This window comes from Orcinus orca, chromosome 9 (genome assembly GCF_937001465.1).
Source record: "Orcinus orca chromosome 9, mOrcOrc1.1, whole genome shotgun sequence".
NCBI classification, from domain to species: domain Eukaryota; kingdom Metazoa; phylum Chordata; class Mammalia; order Artiodactyla; family Delphinidae; genus Orcinus; species Orcinus orca.
Genome location: NC_064567.1, coordinates 44,587,566 through 44,610,050, shown reverse-complemented (window position 1 = coordinate 44,610,050; position 22,485 = coordinate 44,587,566). Strand labels below are relative to the sequence as shown.

Genomic DNA, 22,485 nt, shown 5'->3' with positions numbered 1-22,485 from the left:
TATTGAGTAGAGTTCCCTGTGCTATACAGCAGGTCCTTGTTGGTTATCTATTTTATATATAATAGTGTCTGTATGTTAATCTAAATTTTAATACAATTTTTTTAATGCTTCATGCTCTTTGGGGTCCTATCTGAGAAACCTCCAACTACCCCAAGGACTTTGTTTTCCTCTGGAAGTCTTACCATTTTAATCTTTTATATTTGGTCTATGATCAATTTCAAGGTAAATTTTTAGTATGGCGTGAGGTAATACTCAAACTTTTTTTCATATTGATATCCATTTGTTCCAACACCACTTGTTGAAAAGCTTTTCCTTTCCCCATTGAATGCCTTGGATGGAGATACAGATATATAGATATATATCTATACATACACACACACACACACACAGACTAGCAGCAAACCATTGGAAAATAAATAAAATAAATATAAAACACTTAATAGTAACTTTAAAAAGTAAGTGTAACTCCTGTTCACTGAAAACTACAGAACACTGCTGATTAAAGAGGACCTAAATAAATTAAGCGAAATACTGTCATCATGTAGCTCTTTAGCATTTCTTAAAATGCAGCTCTGTTGGTGACAAATTTCTGTAGTTTTCCATCATCTCAAAATAATGTTATGTCATCTTCACTTTTTTTTTTTTTTTAAATGAAGCAGAGCTTTTTTTTTTTTTTTTAATTTGCAGTATGCGGGCCTCTTACTGTTGTGGCCTCTCCCGTTGTGGAGCACAGGCTCCGAACGCGCAGGCTCCAGACGTGCAGGCGCAGCAGCCATGGCTCACGGGCCCAGTCGCTCTGTGGCATGCGGGATCCTCCCAGACCAGGGCACAAACCCGTGTCCCCTGCATCGGCAGGCAGACTCTCAACCACTGTACCATCAGGGAAGCCCCATCTTCACTTTTAAAGGATATTTTCATGGGACATAGCATTCTGTGTCAACTTTTTTGTTGTTGTGTCTTTTAACACTTTAAAGACCTTATTCCATTGCCTTCTGGCCTCCATGGTTTCTGATGAAAAGTCCAAAGTCAATCAAATTGTTCCCTTGAATGTAATGTGTCGTTTTTCTCTAATTTTATCTTTGACTCTTAGCAGTTTGACTATAATATGCATGCAGGTATGTTTTTCTTTGAATTTATCCTGTTTAAGTTTGCTGAGTTTCTTGAATCTATAAATTTATCTCATTCACCATGTTTGGAAAGTTTTCAGCCATTATTTCTTCAAACATTTTCTGTGTCTCATTCTCTCTCTCTCTCTCTCCTGTCTTTCTGAGACTGTAGTTGTCCCTATGTTTGACCACCTGAAAGTGTCCCATAGGTCCCTAAAACTGCTCATTTTTTAAAATCTTTTTTTTCTCCTCCTTCTTCAATATGGATAATTTGGATTGATCTTTTCAAGCTCACTGAATTCTTTCTTCTGTCCTCTCCAACTTGCTACTAAGCCAATACAGTGAATTTTCAATATAGATATTTTACTTTTTCAGTTCTAAGATTTCTGTGTGCTCTTGCTTATATTGTCAGTTCACTGGTTAAATTTTACTGTATTTTATTTATTACAAGCATATTTTCCTTTACCTCACTGAGCATAAATATAATAACTGCTTTAAAAGTTCTTGTCTGATAATTCCAACAATAGTTCATCTTGGAGATTGCATCTGTTGATTGTCTTTTCCCTTGCAGACAAGTCACATTTTCCTGCTCTTTGTATTGTCATTGAGACTGTCGCAGAATTTAAGTTTTCCCTTATTTGGCAATCTCTTTTATGGAGTTCTAATTCACTTGCTAGCAGCTCTGGTAGTTCCTACACTGGTTTCTCTAGCCAGAAACATAGTGGAGGTTTTTGTATAAATATAGCTTTATCCATCTAGTGTTGCCTTGACTGAGACTGCCTTCAGAGTAAAGACACAAAACGTCTCACTCACCTCATCCTGTCAGATTCTCCAAATTTTAACACATCTCCAAAGTTTGTGTGATTTTGTTTACTCTCTACGGCTCTCACGTCATTGGAGGTTGTGCTTATTTGTGTCTTTGTATTTTGTCCATAGTTTATAGCTTTATTTGAAGGAGAATTGCTTTATCAGTAGCTGATTTGGCCTGCCCAAAGTGGAATTCCATATTTTTCCACTTTGAAATGCAGTAAATACCTGGTAATACATTCATTTATAAAGGTCCTAAAAGTCTAATGCACTTATGTATCCAAATAGAATCTATCAGATATTAAATTGCTTTCCTAGAAAGACATAGGATACTAAACATATGTTGTCTTTGGGTTGATGGGCTTAACTGAGAGCCCTTAATAATAAGTTAATATTTTATTTGTGAGATAATACCACTGTCTTAGAGCAATGTATCTCAACATTAATAAAATATGATAAAATAATAAAACAATATTTTAAAAACTGTCCTTAAATGAAAATATAATAGAACACTAAATCTATGTAACTTAAGCTACATCAACTACAATCTTTTCTTAACCTACAGAATCCTCAAAAACAGGAGTAGCAAAAAAGCATGGCACTATGGGCTATAATTATAAAGTTTCCACTGAATCAGAATGTTCCTGTACCTGAGATGTTCCATGATTCTAAATCAATTACATTTCACTCTCTCTTTGAGATAGTAAAGATAGTGCTGAATAAAAAACACAAATATATAAGGCTAGTACATAAACAGATTTCATTAAACTATATTTTTCAAGTAACTAGTTTGACTTTTTTAACATTAAATTCACTTAAGTTTTGCTGGATCACTCAGTTTTACCACTTGCTTTGGTCAGAGGTAGTATTCAAATTATTCAAACTAGTACTTCACAAATACCCACCAATAAGAATGCAGAGCTAATGAGACATAATTAGGATGGTTGCACTGGTGAATATCAGTGTATTCCAGTGTGAACTGATATACTCTGGTCTGTTGCAATGATTCTGGGTTTAGATATTGCCGAAACCAGCCTCACTAACACAGTAGCAGACTGAACAAGGCTTATGATCATAGCAGAGTGGAAACACAAGTCATCTAAGCTAAATTTTGACAAATGTATAGTTAAGCAGAAATAGAAAACCCCTAACAAAAATATAGATAACAGAGGTTGCATATCTATGCTTTCAAAATAGATTAAGAGGCAATTATGCCCATCCAGCCATAAATCCCATGTGCTCACAAATCCCACAGGCCAGCAATATTAGTGCATTACCTGAAAGCAATTTGACAAAGTTCAACAAGAGCCTTAAAACAACAAAATTTCTTTGATCCATTAATTCTACACATAAAAATACATTAAAGAGATGTTCATTACAGGATTCTTTATAATAACCAAAACACACGAACACACCCATACTCACACACTCAAAAGTAATTATGGGACTTCCATAGATGGAGTATTATACAGCCATTTAATATCATATTTTAATTGGAATTTAATTGGCTATGGGCCTCAGCTACTATATTCTGAAAACTATTGCCATTTTTGCCCAAGGCCATGCTTCCCATGGGCTGCTCCAAGCCAATGACTGAGGGCATCCCTTCCTGGGAGACATGGGACTCCTCTGATGGCCGACTTTGTCTCAAGAATTTCCTGACAGCCTTGCTGAACATTTTTTAGGATACACGGAGATCTAGGATGCTTCTACCCAATTTTCCCTCTCTCTCTCCTTCCTCTGGGATCAAAGGGATATATCTGAATATGTGTAAAGCTGTTCTCTGCCATATTCAAATCTTTTATTATACTTTTACAAACATTTAAATTGGATGGAGGGCTCCTTTTTCTACAAGATTTGCATTGATTAACTGAAATGCTCTCATTTTTTAGATGCTGCTTAAATCTAACATTTTCCAACAAAATTCAAGCCAAATAGTCCTCTCTGTTTTAATGAACTAGAGTTGCATGGAAACTAATAGCCAACTCTTACTGAAAATCAGTTTCAGATTTGTTGTTCAGAATGGCTTATTTCTCTGAATCCTTGCATAATGGTACAGAGATACTCAATAAACAGCTGATCATTTAATTAAAATAAAAGTATTATTTGCATCACAGTAGATTCAGAAGTTTTTAAGCATTTAAGTGATTTTGTCACACCTTCACCTATATTACGGATCTGCAGACTACAAGGATCTGTGTCACAAACTGTGCTAAGCATTTTAAATGGATTATATCACGTATTATTACCCTATATATCCTATATTATATCATGTATTATTACCCTAACCAAATTACAAGCTAAATGTTATCTATCTTCTAGAAATTAAATTTTAAAAAGGTGTAAAGGGGTTGAGTAACTTCCTAAATATCATACAGCTAGTAAATGATTGTGTTCACATTCAAACTCAGGTCTGCCCAAATTCAAAGACACATAGTGCCACTTAGGCGACAGAATTAAGTGCCCATGATTATTTTAAAGCATCAATTTCCTTAGCAAATTTTGAAAGATTTTTTTAAGAAGTCCAATCCAATATAAGGTGAAAAAAAAGTTAATTGATGAAATTTAGGTTTAAGAAGGTAAGATAAAAAGAACACAAGTTTCCTAAGGTAACCAACAGCAAATATTCCCAAGGTGCCTACAATATATTTGAGTATCTGTGTCAAGCAAGAGAAGAGAGATAGAGAAAGAAAGAAACAGCAATAACAATTTCAAACAGAGTATTATTTCTTCAAAAGATGCATGCTCCGTCCATCCTCACGGCTCCTTTCCTAGCCTCCTAATCTCTCTCTTAGCTCCTCCTTACCTCCAGTCATCCTTTGAGAGGTTAATCAAAATATTCATTTCCTCATCCTCCTGTAGAAGGCGATAGGCTGCACTTAAATGGTGATTTTCCAAAACAGACCTATCGTTGTACAGAATCGCTGGGTCAGACCTGAGAGGAAAGCCAAGCAAAATAATTTAGGATGTTGAACAGCTGAGATTTTTCAGGTAACTTTCCTAAAGGTAGAATATATCATCTCTTTATCCTTTTTTAGCAATTAACTTTGCCCCCATGCCATTTATATCGACCAAAAAGCTAACATCAACACTACAAATTATCAATAGATGTACGTAGAGTATTTTAATGTCAATATGTGGATGTTATTTCACATGTGATATCCAACTTGAGAACTCTCTAAAAACTATTCTGTAAGCAGATCTCAACTACCTGCAGTAGTAGCAAAGGTGATTATTTTAAAAATGTGGGTCATGTCAAACGTCCTTATATTTTCTGGAATGACTTTTTATTTTATTCAATGAGGGAATGTGTTTATATTTGTTTTAGTTGTAATTCTCTGAACACATACCACCTGGCAGGTACAGTTTTCAAGTTCTTCCGTTAGTGGCTTGACCTTAAAATTTTGCCATGCAGAAGCCATACATGGGAAATTGAGGAAGGGTTATATGACAATTGTTAGTCGCTTTCTCAAACAGCTGAATGACACCAAACATAGGGCAGTATACTATTTTAATACATTAAATTTAATGAAACCTAGATTGTTAGAGCTTATTCATTTCTCATCAAAGAGGCTAAATCCCAGAGATATAAAGTGAGAGTTCACAGAGCCCCACAGTGGCTAAGTGGCAGCGTTGGGATGAAGGTAATGTCTTCTGACAGTTGAGCCATTTCTCCCCAAGATAACTTCCACCTGTCATCGGCCAAACTTTGGGATATATTTAGCATACCTTTAAAGTGTTAGGCTTAACAGTCTGTCCATCAAAGGGCAAACAACTAGGTCACAGATTTAGTTTCCTAAACAGGGATCTCACAGGCTGAGATGCTTTGGATAAAATTCAGTTTAAAGAAGGCGAATGTTTAAATTTCATTCCAAAGCAAGCTCAACTGAACCCTCTGGCATTTTTCCATTCCAATGGACGTAACACAAAACAAGCAAATCCCGAGGTGAAGGATCTAATCTTATATCCGCTGAGTAAGTAAGGCACCAACTGATGTGTATTTTGTGACATTAAGCTATTTTCCAACTCCTGTAATTAAGCCATTTTCCCCTGAGTTGTGACTACTTTTGACACTGGTCTCCAGCCAAGATCCATGTACAACTCTGTTCCAGCCACCTCTCTTCCTTCAGCAGGTGCTATTCACGGCTGTCTCTTCCTCAGAGCAAAGGTTCCACTGGCAGATATCCATTAAACAGAGATGCTCTGTGGAATCCCTGTATTCAAAGACCTTGCAACAGAACTACAGAAGGCTGCTTCACAGCAGCCAAAACTACTCTGTGAGGAAGGAGGAGGCAGAAGATGAAGCATGTGGCTTGGGTCCTTTTGTCCGCTTCCATTCTGCCGAAATCCCCTTCTGAGCAGAGATCAGACGATGTTGTCGATATCGTCTTCTTTCGTGTACCCCATAATTAAGTGCTGGCTTCCTTAAATAATGTATGGAATGACTTAACAAACACAAATCTATCTGGAGTGCGCACCTGCTTTTTTCAAGTGAAATCAGCAAGTATTTATTTAGCCTCTCAACCCTCCCCATTATATTCTTTCTCTGTGTCTCACCACCTTTTTCCAATTCTAGCTTCTTTTGATTCCTACCTCAAGACCCAATTAATCCTACTGTCAGAGTCTCTCCAGTTCCACATCATTGTCTTACGAGAAGCTAAGTTCTTAGACCCGGAGAAGGCCGATAAGGTTTCATCCTAAATGGAAATGACAGCTGACTGTACTGCTTGCCTGGAATTCTGTGCTGAGAGGAATACTAAGGATAAATCTGCAGTTTGTTAAGAAAAAAAATACCAAAATCAATTAGTGATGCCTGTTACAGTCAAGGGGTTCAGAGGCAGGCAACTGGACCTGTATTTAATACCCCCACAGAGGTTTGTGTCTACCTGTGAAGTTCCTTACGGAGGGTGCAAAGTGGCCTACATGAGACAACCTAGCTCCCCAAGCCCTGTGCGAGGGAGTAACATATGCACTGAACAGAGCAGAGATGAAATCAGGGAGGATGAGAAGAGCATCACCAGAATTCCAGAGGTAAGATGGTAAGATGGCTCTGCCATTGTTAATGTCAACAGACTCACTCCAATCCTTGCCCGTCCTCAGTGATTTAGTCTACACGGTATCTGCACCTTTATGGAAACTGTTCCACCTCCTATCAGAAATGGGTAGAGTATGCATAGTACATACATACATAAATAGCTAGCATTAAAATAGAGAAGAAAAGGATATCAATATTTAATGTGAATAACATAGGAGAATTAGGAGCAAATGGCTTCTTTAAGTTGTGATTGAAGCTGACTGGGCTAATCTCTTATTTATAATTTCAGTTTTTCAGAAACTCAAAATAGAGCCACCATGCAAAAGAAAGGTGACTGCACCCCTCTGACTTCAACACTCTATCCCTGCCCCCTCTCGCCTCTTCTCCAAAGGTTTCAACATCCTCACCGGGTCTGAATGTGGAAATTGTTGGTGGTTCCGGTGTGCTCATAGTCATGGATGGCAGCTGAGAAGATTATAGCAAAGATCTCCAGCTCTGTCAGCCAGTTCTGAAAGGGAGATTACAGAGCAATCAGATAATCTGTCTCCTTCTCAAAGTCTTCAGCTTGCTGACAACACACCCACATTGCTGCCTTTCCTCTCTGCAGCTGGCAAGCTATTGCCAAACACACATTTTCTGACAGACAGAAATGGTTTTTTTTCCTTCTGTAGGGAGACCGGAGGATGTGTGATTTGAAAACAGCATGCCCAGCACAGTTGAAAGAGCTAACTAGTAGTTTTTATTTTATTTTTTCAAAGACACAAAAAACAATGAACATGAAAACTTTAACAGCCCTCATTGCATCCTCTCCCAAATTCCAAATGAAGTTCCTGAGTAGACAGAGAAAAAAAAAGAATTTGCTTCAACACAATACCAAAAACTAAGTGTAACAGAAAACCTAATGCCTGTCCACTAGAAGGAGGATAGGTAGAGACAGATGGAAAGATAACATCTGGTCTTCTGCCTTGTGCAAGCTGATGTTTGAAGAGACCTGTCCCCATCCACATCACCAAAACTGGCTGTAGCTCAGTGGTCCTCAAATTGTGTTCCCTGGAACCGCAGTGTTAGTTATCACCTGGAAAGTTGTTAGAAATGCAAAACCCCACTCCAGTCCCACTGGATCAGAAACTGTGGGTTGCAGCACACAAATCTGTTTTACCAAGCCATCCAGATGATTCTGATACACGCTGGAGTTTGAGAACCATGGCTGTGTTTGAAGCTCCCTCAACCGACTTCCATTTCAGAGACTATGGATTCATTGATGCCTCCCCTCCCTTCTGTAAACCACACTGCTCGATGCCCACAGGATGGAGCTTCCACACTCTCACCTCACCCTTTGGTATCCCTGCTTACTTTTCTACTAGTTGAGTTAATGATTCCAAGTTTCAGTGTGGTTTATCCCAAACCCAATTTTAACAAATTGCAGTTATTATTATAATTATGTAATAAAATATAACCCAAACCAATAAAATGTGAATACAAAAAGTTATGTCCATAGAAGTTCAATGCTTTGCACAGTCACTAAAAGAACTGGTATCATAATAGGTGTGACAACTGGGAAACAGTAGAAAACAATTATAAAAATTTAGGGAGATTCTGCACTCAGTTTTCTTCATGAGAATCTTTAAGTTCCCATTTCCTTTTAAAGAAATGAAACTAGAAGTCTTAGACAGGAGCAGGGGTAATGCAAGACAAACATGCGTACCTAAATTGGAAGAATTCAGGAAGCAGCCTGGGTACTGAATTAAAGATTAGTGAATAAAATATATTTATTTGATTTAAGTTAACAAAATGATTTAAAAATGAACAGGTCAATTTTTAATAATTCTCACTTTAACTTTTTTCCAATTATTACTAATCTTCATCTTCATCTAAGAAACTTACTGAAATTATTACCTTCTTTGAAGATGGCTAAGGGAAAAATAAATAAACTACATACAACCTATGAAAAAAAGACTTCAGAGTTAAGGAAAGAATGAGCACAGAAATAACTCAGGAAGAAAACGACATTTAAAGAAGTGATTTCCATTCTGAGAACGCCTCTGTGCCATTGCCTCAAAGTGGAGTGGCTACTGCAGATGGGAAGCCAGAACCCACTTCTGTCAGTTGATAGCTTGTTTTGGCAGCCAGTTGACTTTGGAGGATTTGTATTTCAAATTCTATAAACAAGTATTTCTGACCGTCTCTCACTAAAGGACAACCCAGACTACCTTGTTTTTCTTCTGGGTTATCAAGTGCTACAGTCAAAACTAAATGTTGGGGGAAGGGATCAATAGTGTCTAAAAGTTGTAGATGTCTTCCCACTCTAGGCAAGGAAGAGAGATAGGTGATTCCTGTCAGAGCTGCTGGGATTGAGAGTATTTGGCACTGTGCTTACTTAAGGGGAGAGAGATTTGTGTAATGCTATTTCCCAAGTCTTGGGATATTGATGGACCCAATGGCTGGATAACTCTGTCTAGCAGCCTGTGTTTTAGCCTTTCCTCACCTCTCACCTAATTGGGTAATCTGAAGCCCCTCCCCTCAATGAACTCTGACCTATAGCCTCTGAGAAAATAGCTCACAGGACTGGGCCCTCCCTAACCATCCATCTTACTTCTTACCTATGTAAATTTCTGTAGTGGCTATCTTATGTAAGATACAATAAAAAAATTATTGTACATAGCTTCTATTAAGTGTTAAAATGTTATGAAAATGTAAAACAAAAACAAACAAACAAACAAAAAAGATTTCTAGCAGAATCTAGCATGAAATGTCAGGAAACGTTTTGGAATCCTTGATAATATGTCACAAAATACAAATTGATGTATTACTAGGAGCAGAAAGACACAAGGAGAAAACAGAATAAGATGAAAAAAATCAACAGAATTAAATTAAAAAGAGATGGGTAAATAAGTGCAGATTGCAAGAAAACTGAAAAACTCTTCTGAAAGCAGCAAAGGGCATCATCCTCATCAGGGTTAACACTTATGGGAGCTCACTTTGTGTCGGCTTATTTATACATAGAAACTCACACAATACATACAACTCCATAAAGGTAGGTACTCTGTCATCCACATTTCATAGATGAGAAAACTGAGGCTGGGAGAGGTTCAGTAACTTACCCAAGGTCTCAGAGCTAGTCCTGAGACAAGCCACACCTTCTGACTCCAGAATTCTTACTTATAATTTTTAAGTCACGTTTCCTTTGGGTCATTGTTCATGTGTTTACTCAATTCTTCATAAAATTACATAGGTATGATTTTATATTACAAGTTTTCTTGATATTTTCCATTCATATGTACTTTTCTCATTTTGGCAATGTTTTGCTTTTCTTCCCCAACACCCTGTCCCCACCCATCTGCCCCAACTCCCTCTACCCACTCCCAAGTACCAATGTATCTCTTTTTCCAAGTTCATGCCAAGTTAATTTAACATGTTAAAATAAGATCATGAATGGGAGACAGTGTACCATCTAAATAAATCTGAATCACAGAGCATCAGCCCAGCCAGCAGAAAGTGTCTAAGTAACTACATAATCACAGTTCTCACAAACAGCACTGTAACTCCTGTCCTTATCCAAATATACTGACAAAATCCTATCTTAAGTGTAACTTACTTCTAACAAACCAAAACCAACAAATGATTAAATGAACATACAACAAACAATAAAACCATAATGAAGATTGGACCGAGCAAGAATGGAATTGGGCATTTTTAGAATGAACAATGAAGCAAGTCCCAGTGGCAAAAGCTGATTCATCACCAGTAAGGAAATGATTCCCTTTAGTGGAGCAGGAATGAGGGTGGATTAGGGCCCTATGATGACAGGCATTAAAAGCCAAAGGAACACAAACCAGGTTCATTAGGCAGTGAAGTTTACATGCAAGAGAGTAATATGGTCAGCATGCCACTGAAAGGGAGAAAGAAGAGCAGAGAGCACAAAGGAAAGAAATAAGAGCTGAACTTTTGGACTGGAAAGTCCTTATAGAATGTACAGACGGTATGGAGGTAGAATCCTTACAGCTGAGCAGTTCACTGAATGCAGAGGGGCAGGAAGAGGTTGCAGTCAAAGAAAACAATGCATTCAAGATGACTGTGACATTCCTAGCCTAAGTGGAAAGAAAAAATGGTGGGTGGCATTAGATGGCAGGATTAATAGAAACAGAGAAAGTGGGAGAAGCTATTTTGAGGGAAATGGGATTTAATATTTTAATATAGCTCAGATTTCCTTGCCTTTTCCAAATTCATTATTACTATGAATCCCGAAGGTTTTATGACCATCCATAAAATGTCAGAAATCTAAGTCCTGTGAGAATTTTATTCAAGATTTATCAAACTGTGACAAGTACAAGTCACAGATCCTAACCAGAATTTCCCTACCTACAAAATATGAGTGTCACAACTAATTCAATGACAGGGATACCTTGACAACTGGTAAAGGTAGACTTTGAATTCTGCTGTGTATGACTCAGGAGAGCAAGCTGTGCATGTATGTGGGTTGCGGGGGGACACGTGGTGGGCAGTGAAAACCTGAAGGAAAAGACATGGATAATTCCCCATTGCTAGTGGAGACATTATTAGCAAGTTCTGACTTCGATGGGTAAATGATAGAGTTTCTTTAGTAATCTGTTTCCAACTCTTATTGGTTTTCTCTTGCTCTCTTAACAGATTACCATAAACGTAAGGCACACACTCCCATTTACTGGCACACGGTTCTCTAGGTCAGAAGCCAGCACCATGAGGCTGGATTTTCTGGTGAAGACCTCACAAGGCTGAAACCAAGGTGTTGGCAGGCTGTGTTCCTCCCGGAAGCTCTGTGGAAAATCCACTTCCAGGTGCATTCAGGGTACTGGCAGAATTCATTTCCTTCTCATGCTTTCCACTTGGGTCCTCCATCTTCAAGCAACAGCTGATTGAGTCCTGCTCACCCTTCTTCTGTCATATCTCTTGACTTTTAAGGACTCATGTGATTATACTGGGCCCACCTGAAGAATCCAGCATAATCTCCCTAGTTTAAGGCCCTCTGATTAGCAACCTTCTGTATCTGCAGAATCCCTTTTGCCATCTAATGTAACCTATTCACAAGTGTGACATCAGAGGGCAAAGGTAATGGGGGCCAAAATTCTACTGACCACAACCTTTATAAAATTACTTAGCACCAAGATGCCATTTAGATAAATGTCCTTAGTGTTTCCCTTGTAAATACAATGATGTCATATATGATCAAAAGAATAAGATACACAGCTTCTCCCTTCTAAAAAAAATAAGCAAAGGGAAAATTAACAGCACCTTGCCTGATGAAAGCAATGAAAGGGCCAGAGGACACGTTTGGAGTCTGGAATCTTTTGACCTAACTCAAAAGCAGACTGGAGCTCAGAGTCTGATTCATATCTATTCAATCAACAACTCTTCAATCTAATTCTGTTCAAGGATTTTCTCTTAGACGTGAGCAAAATCATTATGAAAAGATTCAAGCATCTCCTAGGCATCTTAGCTAAGCAATAATGAGTAATATAAACAGATTACAATGAGTAATACTGTTGATGTTGAAGCCCAGGCATCACTTTATCAATGGGATATTTTCATTCCCTACGTGTCTTACAGTTTATAAAGCTGAAATGATTTCGAGCATTTTCCCCCGCTTGGTTTGTAATGAAAGGTTAGCGTAACAATATGTTCTCCATTCATCAGAATGCTTCCTACTGTTTTCGTAAGCTTGCAATGAAAGAAGCTTGTTTTGAGCTGCGTTTCCAAGAGAGAGTGGGCGGGAAGTAGTTTCTATATTTAAGAATTATTCTGAATACGGCCTGAATTGATAATGAAAATTCAATGGCAAATGGCAAATGAGCTCATTTAAGAATAGTATGCAGTACATCATGATCATTGGCTGCTATGATATAACATCTATGTAATGATAACTTGCATTAGTATAAAGACTTGAGAGTTTTTCTAGGGGGTAAAAAGGCTGTGTATGATTCACCTTTATATCTCCATAGTACACTGTATACAGTAGGTATTAACTAAAGATATGTCAAACAGATGATTTCAAAGTACATTTTCACATCCATTTTGATCCTCACCACAGTACTTTGAAGTACCACATGAGGATACTGAGGTGTAAGAATATAAGGGGTTCTTTTTTGCCACCAGCATTGCAGAAGCATGGCTAAATATTTAAATTTTTATATTTTGTATTTAAATATTAGACTAAAACCAAATCGTGGCTCTGCTACTGTATTAGTTTGCTAGAACTGCCATAACAAAATGACACAGACTAGGCAGCTTAAACAACAGAAATTTATTTTCTCAGAGTTCTGGAGGCTAGTAGTCCAAGATCAAGGTTTTAGGAGGGTTGGTTTGTGGTGACAGCTCACTTCCCAGCTTGCAGAGGGCCACCTTTTCTCTGTATCCTCACAAGGTCTTTCCTCAGTACACATGCATGTCTGTGTCCTAATCCCTTCTTTTTAGAAGAACACCAATCATATTGGTTTAGGGCCCACCCATATGACCTTATTTTACCTGAATTATCTCTTTAAAAGCTCTATCTCCAAATACAGTCATATTCTGAGGCACTGGAGATTAGGACTTCACCACATAAATTTGAGGGAGGGGGAACAAAATTCAGCCCATGCCAGAGACTTTACGATAGGAGAATCTTAACTCTGTCAATGTGTTTCCTCCTATTTTTCCACGGAATTTGTGCCATTTTCTTTTTGATTTATTTATATAATCTGGATCTTAATCCTTGCTCTCTATGTATTTTCTTCAAGTACTTACTTCATTATTGTGATTTTTTTTTATTCTACAGAAGGTTTTAATTTCCATGTACTCAAAATAATCAATATTTTGTTATATAACTCATGTTTTGAGGCTTATTTAAGGATTTCCTTTTTCAAGGCTATACACATATCCTCATAATTTCTTCTAATATAATCAAATTTTTATGCTTACATCTTTAATTCATTTGTCTGATATTTGGTGAATGATTTCAAGTAGGACAAAAACAGTATGTTTTTTCCAAATGAACTGTCCCCCAAACATTTTATGAACTGAGTAATTTTCCCTCTAATATTGTTTTCTATAGACGTGTCCTCACCTTCTCACCTGCGATTCTGTCCTTATACTCCAGTCCATGTTCCATCCCCACCAAACCACTGGAACTGGTCATGACAAGGGCACCAATGACTTCCATGTTACCAAAGGCAGTGGTCACTTCTCTGTCCTCATCCCACTAGACCTTTCAGCATGTTCCACATAAGTCACAGTTGTTTTTGGAGCACTTTCTTTCCTTGGTGTCCACAACCCCACACTCTCTTGGGTTTTGTACAATGTTACTGGCCATACTTTTTTAGTTATTATTGTCGGCTCTAATTCTTTACCCTCATTTTAAACTTTAGAACTGCTCGAAGACTCACTTCAGAGCCCCTCTACTTTTCTATTTATGCCCTCTCTTTATATCACATCATCTGGTTCCATGTTCTTAAATAATATTGATATGCCCCGAATGCTTAATCTCCATGTCCATCCCTGACCCTTCTCCAGAACTCTAGACTCCTTAGTTTTCTTCCTGCTTGACATCTCCACAATGATATCTAATAAGGATCTTAAACTCAACATGTCTGAATCAAAACTCTTGACTTCCCTTCCCCTAAAGCTTGCTTTGCTACCAGGTTCTCTCATCAACCCTGTTTATCAAACCCAAAATCTAAGATGTCCTCTTGATTCCTCTCCTTAGTGTTCCAAATCCTATTCACCACCCAATTCTTTTAACTCTACCTCAGAAACAGAACTTTTGGTCTCTATATCCCAGCAATGTCCTTCCTAGTCCAAACTACCATTATCTCACCAGTATCTCTTCTAACAAGCCACCTCAAGATCCATTCTCCACAGTAATCCTTGTCTAGACTTTATCAGATCATCTCATTCCATTGTCAAAACCCTTTCGTTGCCTCACACTGTACTTAGAATAACACTGGAATTCATTACCCAGGCCTACAAAGCTGACTTGGTCTGACTCCCGTTTTCTCCTCCAACTTTATTACTGCTCCTCGAATGTAGAAAAGCTGTTCTCCCACGAGGGACTTTTTTTTTTTAAGTTGCGGTATAACTGATGTACAACATTACATTAGTTTCAGGTGTACAACACAGTGATTCAATATTTGTACATATTGCAAGATGATCACCACAGTAAGTCTCCACACCACACATAGTTACAGAATTTTTTTTCTTGTGATGAGAACTTTTAAGATCTACTCTCTACGCAACTTTCAAATCCACAATACAGTATTATTAACTATAGTCACTATACTGTACATTACATCCCCATGGCTTGTCTATTTTATAAATGAAAGTGTATACATTTTGACTCCCTCTAGTCATGAGGGATGTTGTATTAATCCTGCACTAATTCTGCTGGCATATCTTCTTCAGTTCTTAGCATGGCTCAAGCCTAAAATCACAACTGTCTCAGATTAAACATTACTTCTGGAAAGATGCCTTTCCTGACTATCTAATAAAACTCCCAGTTTTCCCTATGCGGGTGCCCTATTTTAATACTCTGCAGAACACTAGTGATATTTTCTTGTTTACTTTTTCATTTGTCTTCTATCTGTAACCTCTCACTAGAATGCATGTTCTGTAAGAGCACCAATGTATCTTCATCCTGTAAAGAAGTACCTGGCACATAAAAAGTGTTCAATAAATATTTGGGTTCAGTTTTTAAAATTCCAATCAATTCCATTGATATATTTGTCTATTTTTGCACAAATGCCACACTGTTTTTATTACTATAGCTTCAGCAGATATTTTAACATCTAGTAGAGTAAGAACTACCCCACCACACACATTGTCTTTTTCAAAACTGTTTTTTCTAAGGTTGTGAAATATCTATTTTACATAAATTTTAGACTCAACTTATCATGTTTCATGTTAAACCCTACTGGAATTTTTATTGGTATTGCTTTGAATCTATAAACATTAGTTTGAGGAAAATTGACTTCTATTTAATACTGAGGCTTTCCATTAAAAACATGGTGTATTTCTTCACTTATTTAAACATTATTTTTGTACCCTTAATTTAGTTTTACAGTCTCCTTTTCATTAATTTTGAAGTTCTTCATGGGTAATTTATAGGTTTTTTAATAACTGTTGGGAATGTATGTTTTTCTACTTTACTTGTTAATTTCCAGTGTATAAGACAGCTATTTTATCCATATCTTATTGAGGCCTTTTATATGATCTAATAATTTATAGTTGGCTTTTTTTGTTGTTTTTTTAAAAGAGATGATCAAATTATTTTCATAGGATGCTTCTTCAACTTTTGTAGATACCATATTGCACTGACTGAGATCTCCAGAAAAATGCTCACTAGCAATATTAATATCAGCATCCCTGTTTTGCTCCATGCTTTTATTGAAACACCATTAACTATGACGTTTGCTCTAAATTTTGGGCAAAAACTATCATCTTAAACAGGTTTCCTATGTAGTGTTTCTAAAATTTAAAAAACAGCTCTTTAAGCAATATTTTTAAGAAATGAGCTTTACAATAAGGAAAAAATGAAAACTGCTGAGAGGTTTGGGGGAAATCTTTAATAACAACAATTCCTAACTGTTGAGCTTCCTTTATGAGACACAGCACTTCACACTTTTGATACTTTATTCCTAACCATCACAGTACTTTTACAGACAGAATATTTTTCACTATTTTAGAAATGAGGAAATCCTGACTCAGAGATTCAAGCAATTTATCATAGGTCACAAAATCTAATAAGTAATTATGCAAGGATTTATATGCAACTATATCTAGCTCTAGAGCCCACACTCCTCCCACTTTATTCCATACTTAATATGAGATATTAGACCAAGCCTCTCAACACGCCCTAGCAGAAAGAGATTACAAATGTGTACTGGGTTTATGGGTTAATTAATAACCACACCCCCGAAAAATGTCTATCTCCATGTCAATTCAGAAGATTTCAAAGTAAAAAGTCACAGTCTCTATTTACTATAGAGACCCAGCTGTTTGTCACTAACAGTTATACATTTAAAATGAATGGTTTAAATTAAGGTAAAGAGGGCAAAGGCACAGATAACCAAGTTGAGTAGGTCTGTTAATGCAATGAATTACAGAACAGAGATTCAAAAATATCTAAAGAGCTAAAACGTTCAAAACAAGCATGAAAATTCCAAATGGTTAGAGGTAAAGACTAATCCTTAGGTTCAAAAAAATCAAATGCACATAAATGAGAATAAACAGAGTCCTTGTGAAAAAGATCTACTGGTTTAAACCAAAAGCTAACTGTGTACAGCATGGTTCCCAAGTATACTCAGTACGATTTCAATATGCATGGATATCATTGTAACTGACCATAGCAAGAGATTAATAGTACCACTCTCCATATCTGGAAATACATATTTAGTTATAGAAATTATATTTAGTTTGGCCATAGCCTAGTAAGGATACAAGGCACTACCAGATATTTCTTTCATCAAGTCCAAGATGGAGAAAAATTCAAAGTCAATAAGGAACCCCAAGACTTTCCACGATTGGTTAAATAATTATTGGGGAACAGGAAGTCCATGAAACAATGCACTTCTTGTGGGTTCAACCTCATCAGAATAGAAACAGCCTCCAATTCAAAATAAATCATTATCACATCTTTTGTGTAATCCAAGAGTTTCTATCTGTACTTACTGCTACTCCTGTCTTATAGAGGAGGTAATGCACAGTCTGTGTAACGTCGGCAGCGTGCATCAAATTGTGGTAAGGGTTTTTGTGCTTGCTGTATCCTACTTCCAGGGCCTCCACAAATGAGACAAGTGCAGAAATGGGGATCTGAAAGAGAGCAGCAAGGTTAATTAGCTAGTGATTTAGCAGCTTTGAGTGACGATGCAAAAGTCTAAGGTACTCTAGCTGCCTCTTTCTGAAGGCGTAAGATATCATATGAGGACATTAGAACTTTTCTAAGTTAATAAAAGTCACTGAACAAAGTATTGGATAATCTGAAAATCTAACAGGATGTCCCTGGTCCACCCTGCAAATTGTTCTTTGTTCTCCAGTTCAGAGGCCCAGGGTAATGACACAGGATCATCTCAAGGACATTGAGGGCAAAAAGGTAGGTGCTCATTTATTTCTCAGGCAAAGGCTCAAGTCTTTATTTCCTGAGAAATAAATGAACACATACTATGCAGCATCTCATTTACTTGTGGGAAAACATAAGTACACAAAGATCTTAAGCTATAAAATGATTGCAAACAAACACAAGCTGCCGCCTTCTGAAAACTGCACACTTTAGAAGGAGTGATGTGTACACTGGACAGGTGAGGAAAAAAACCCATAACACAAGTGATAGTCTGTTCTATAACAGAAACAAGCTGTGTTCTTGTGTTTATTACTTGGCAATTTATTATTGGTGCCTTGCAATTTGGAAAAATACTTCCAGTTATCCTAGCCTCTTTCTGTCTCAAATATGTATAACACACACCTTCGTTTCCTATTTGGCAGAAAGTGAGCAAGTGCAGAATGCCTGTACAAAATAAGGAGACTCGGAAAACATTCATTGTATAGTTTTCTGGATCAATTCCTTGGTTTGGGGTAAATTATCAATTACAAGACTGGGGGAAAAGGAGAGAGTGTATGTTCCAGGAGACTAGAAATCACATTCATAAGGAAAAAATGAGGAAAATACTACTAGAGTGCTTCATGAGAATCCATACCATGTTCTCCCTTGGGCACACTGTTCCATATTTACTATTTGTGGATTTTTAAAATTTAAATATAGCCTTTTAGATGTGAGAGATTAATTCATTATCATTTTAAAAAATGAAGATCCAATGAACCTCGGTTCTTTGGGCTGTTCTTTGGAGATCTATGAGCCACTGAAATGCTACGTAAAGGTGTGTGCATGTGCATGGGAACTTTCTTCTGAGGTCTTGAGGAGCCATCAGATCTTCAAGCAGGTTTCTGATGCAAAAGAAATTAAGGACCATTGCCATAAAATGCTTATGGCTATGTAAGAAAGATATCCTGAAATGTGCAGTCCTTAGGAAAGTGATAAAGAATCATGCTGCCCAGAGAAATCAATATGTTACACAGAAAAAGACCTGCATTTTACGGAGACTCATTCACATGATGAGAGAAATGTAATTGGCGTGATATGACAGACGCCAGCAGATGACGCTCAAGTTCCCTGGAGAACCGGACGCCACCTCCAGAGTCTGTGGAATTAGAAGGCCGAGGAGGTGGAACACTGGAATCGATTCATGCTCTTTACTTAAAGGTGAAGAATTAATTTGAAGCATGAATGGCTGGGAAATACCAATGATCTGTCACAGATGATAACTGAGAATATCTGTGTGAATTTGAGCCAAGTGGCCGAAAGAGAAGTTTTTGGAGATAACAGACGTGCCCTCTGTCTCCATTCCTGTCTCCTTGCTGGTGGTGGTCATTAGCACACGAAGTCTCGCTGAAATGAGATCTGTGGGCAGAGCTGGCAGGGGAGCTTTGCTGGTTCAGGTTTCCAGCCATACTTCTAGGACGACTGGGATCTAAATGGGCAGCTCCAGCCTCTCCCCTGCTGATGAGCCCACCAGACAAGGGAGTAATGAAAAGTTCCCACCACAGAGGAGTTCATGGCAGTGGCTGGCCAGATGATGCTTCCCAAGTCACCCCAGAGAGTTTTCAGTCTACATTAAAAGGATCCTCTTGGTCTTAGCCCCCAAATCATGCAAGTATGGACAAATGTGTGCAGTTTTTTTTTTTTATTTAGACACTGACCTTGAAACGGCTGATCAGATCATAGCGTGTGAGTAATTCATAGAAAATGAATTTCAGGGCATGATCCCCGCTGGCTTCATTGAGGGAAAAGACATCGAAGGACCACTTGTCCACATCCTACAGGAGAGGATGGAGAGAAATAATTCATTAGTTGGTAGCCACTTACACAGCTACTAATCTCCCTACTTTGGAGTTAGCCCACAGCACTCACCTGGGTATTCACAGCCTAAGACTGTAATACCCTTTCCACTCTCAAACTGTTTCCAATATGGCAGTCCTAAATAGCATTTACTGATAAAATATTCAATCGTTTTATTAGTAATAACAATAGCTATAATTTATTGGGTACCTACCATTCTGATCAGTGATAAACATGTAATCTTTCCTGGAGACAACTCTAAGTGGTAGGTATGATCAGTCACATCTTACAGATGAGAAAACTGAGAAGTTACCTAATTTCCCCAAGACCCATGGCAAGCAAGTGCTAAGGACAAAACATGAACACGTGTTCACCTGATGCCTAAACTCAGGCTCTTTCCATTAACCTTCTACTATCTCTGCCGAATTCCAAAATTTTAATTGATTTCACAATAACCTAGGGTGTTCCCTACTCTAAACTTCTCCCAAGCCCCATGATACTATCTACTGACTTCCTCTTAGTCTACCATTGAGAATGCTAACCCACTTAAAAGTGTTCAGAAACATGCATATAGATCACAAAATAATGTGTCACCTCAACAATCCAAACTGCTGAGCTGAAACCGAGGAGAGAGCCCTCATTTCACGGGATGGAAAAACGCTACCACTTCTGGAGTCACTAATCTGGGGACTGAGCCCTCAAATCTGTAAGTCACTTTACTGAAAAAGTAAAACTAAGAGCTAAGCTGAACACACTCCTCACACACTGCTCCTGAAGTTCAAAGCCTTATTTGTCCATAAATAGCGACTCCAAAACACTGTCTGATGTGTCTTTGACTTATAACTAGCTACCTGTGGGTGTTATGAACAAAGATGTGTTTAAGCAATAGTCATTTGGTTTCTCAGTGTACCAAGAGTCTCCCTTTCAGTGGTTAAGAAAAGTGTGCTGCCATGAGTGTGACAATAAGGACCCATATGAGACTACGTGTCAGATGGTCCCCTGGAAGAGACCTTGGCTCTCAGGAACTGCTGGATCCAGTGACTCCCACCTCAGCCCTCACTGCATTCCAACATCATCTATCCATCCCAATCCTGTCCCTCTCCAAATATCCCAACCATCAAGATCACCCCAAGACCATGAACAGTCTCTCTCATGGATGCCAGGGTATATAGGTGAAACCAAACATTTCCAAAAGGGTTTCAAATAGATTGTTTCAATTCACACTTGGTGGTAACCTCACCTCAGCCTTCAATAATTTCTCCTCCATTATAATAACTAAAGAAATAGCTACAAGTATTAAGGACATTTTCTGTGCCAGGCACGGTGGGAAGTGTTGATACACATTTGCAAACCCTCACAGCTCTAGAAACGGGTGTCACTTTCGCCAGTTTCACAGATGGCAACCTCAGAGAGATGAAGTGTCTAATGCCAACTGGTAGCAGAACCACGTAATAACCCCACTGACACCCCTTGGTGATACCATTACTGACAAATGACATTGTAAACTCAATGAATACATGCTGTGACCCAAGCCTCATGCCCTAAATACCCCAATAGGGCCTAGGCCATAGACAGTGGGGTCATTTAAGATTAATCCAAGACCTAAAGCTTCATCTTGGCTACTGTAATTGGCATTGTCATGACAGCCACTGTCTAGCCAATAGTCCTAAAGAAAAGTCCACTGACAACTCAGTAGACAGGAAAACCCTTTGTCATATCTGACAATTTTTAATCCTCTTCACTGGAATGAATGAAAAAGAGAAAAGCTCTCTAACACTGGAAATCAAGAGATTATCATAGTAAAAAGTCAAGATTTATCTGAATATTAAGTCTTAGAGAAACAGAAGGATGAGTAACTACAGACAATGAGATAGACATTCACTCCAGCCCCTCATTTTTGAGAAGGCCTAGCTGTGATTCTCAAATTTCAGTGTTCTTTAGGACCACCTGGGGTACTCAGAAAAAAATGCCGATAATCTGGTGGAGGGCTCTGCAGAATCCTGGCTTGTGGCCTGGAATCTGCATTTTAACAAGCACCTTAAACCATTCTTCCTTTCTTAGCAAATTTGGCCCAAGCACCATTCCTGTGGAAACACTGCATGAATTTCCTATTAGTCTAAAGTGAAGAAAGCCTGAACCTCCTCATTTCCTCTTTAAACCTGGAGTCTGTCCAGAGTGTCTCTTCCTGAGTCACACAACAGATGCCCTTCTAAAGAACAGCACAATTCTACATTTCCAATAACCCCACCTTAGAAGGTTAGAGATAAAACACCCCAAATTAGAAGTGAGTATTCATTGCATGGAAACAAATAAAAAGAACAAAACTGCAACATATTTAAAATTTAGGAATTGGTGGTGGTGAAGTATTCTCTTTACTTAAATGTTATTTTATGCCATGTTCTTACATTAATCACAAAGGTTAACATGACAGTAGCATGATGATTATTTTATTGACTTGTATTCTCTCAGGCTTTAGGGAAATTTTCTGTAATAGAAGAAAACGATAGTGATTCCATATAAATTGCTGGCACTGGAGTGAAAATAACCTTTTTATAACAGGCACTACATAAAAAAAGAATCTACGTCATATCTCCAATTCACCTCCAATCCACTGAAAATAAAACTGGAGTCTAGGGATGCAG

The 22,485-nt window shown here is 37.9% G+C and overlaps 1 protein-coding gene across 9 annotated transcripts in view; it reads right to left on the bottom strand.

Moving 5' to 3' along the window:
* The window catches only part of PDE1C (phosphodiesterase 1C), a 556,804-nt gene that overhangs the window by 84,996 nt on the left and 449,323 nt on the right, over window positions 1–22,485 (bottom strand). For all 9 annotated transcript variants that reach the window (XM_049714457.1, XM_049714459.1, XM_049714458.1 and 6 more), the window contains 4 exons: window positions 19,705–19,821; window positions 17,623–17,763; window positions 7,356–7,456; window positions 4,720–4,848 (listed from right to left, as the gene is read on the bottom strand). In XM_049714457.1, coding sequence (XP_049570414.1) covers window positions 4,720–4,848; window positions 7,356–7,456; window positions 17,623–17,763; window positions 19,705–19,821 — 488 coding nt within the window. The remainder of the gene's footprint in view (window positions 1–4,719; window positions 4,849–7,355; window positions 7,457–17,622; window positions 17,764–19,704; window positions 19,822–22,485) is intronic.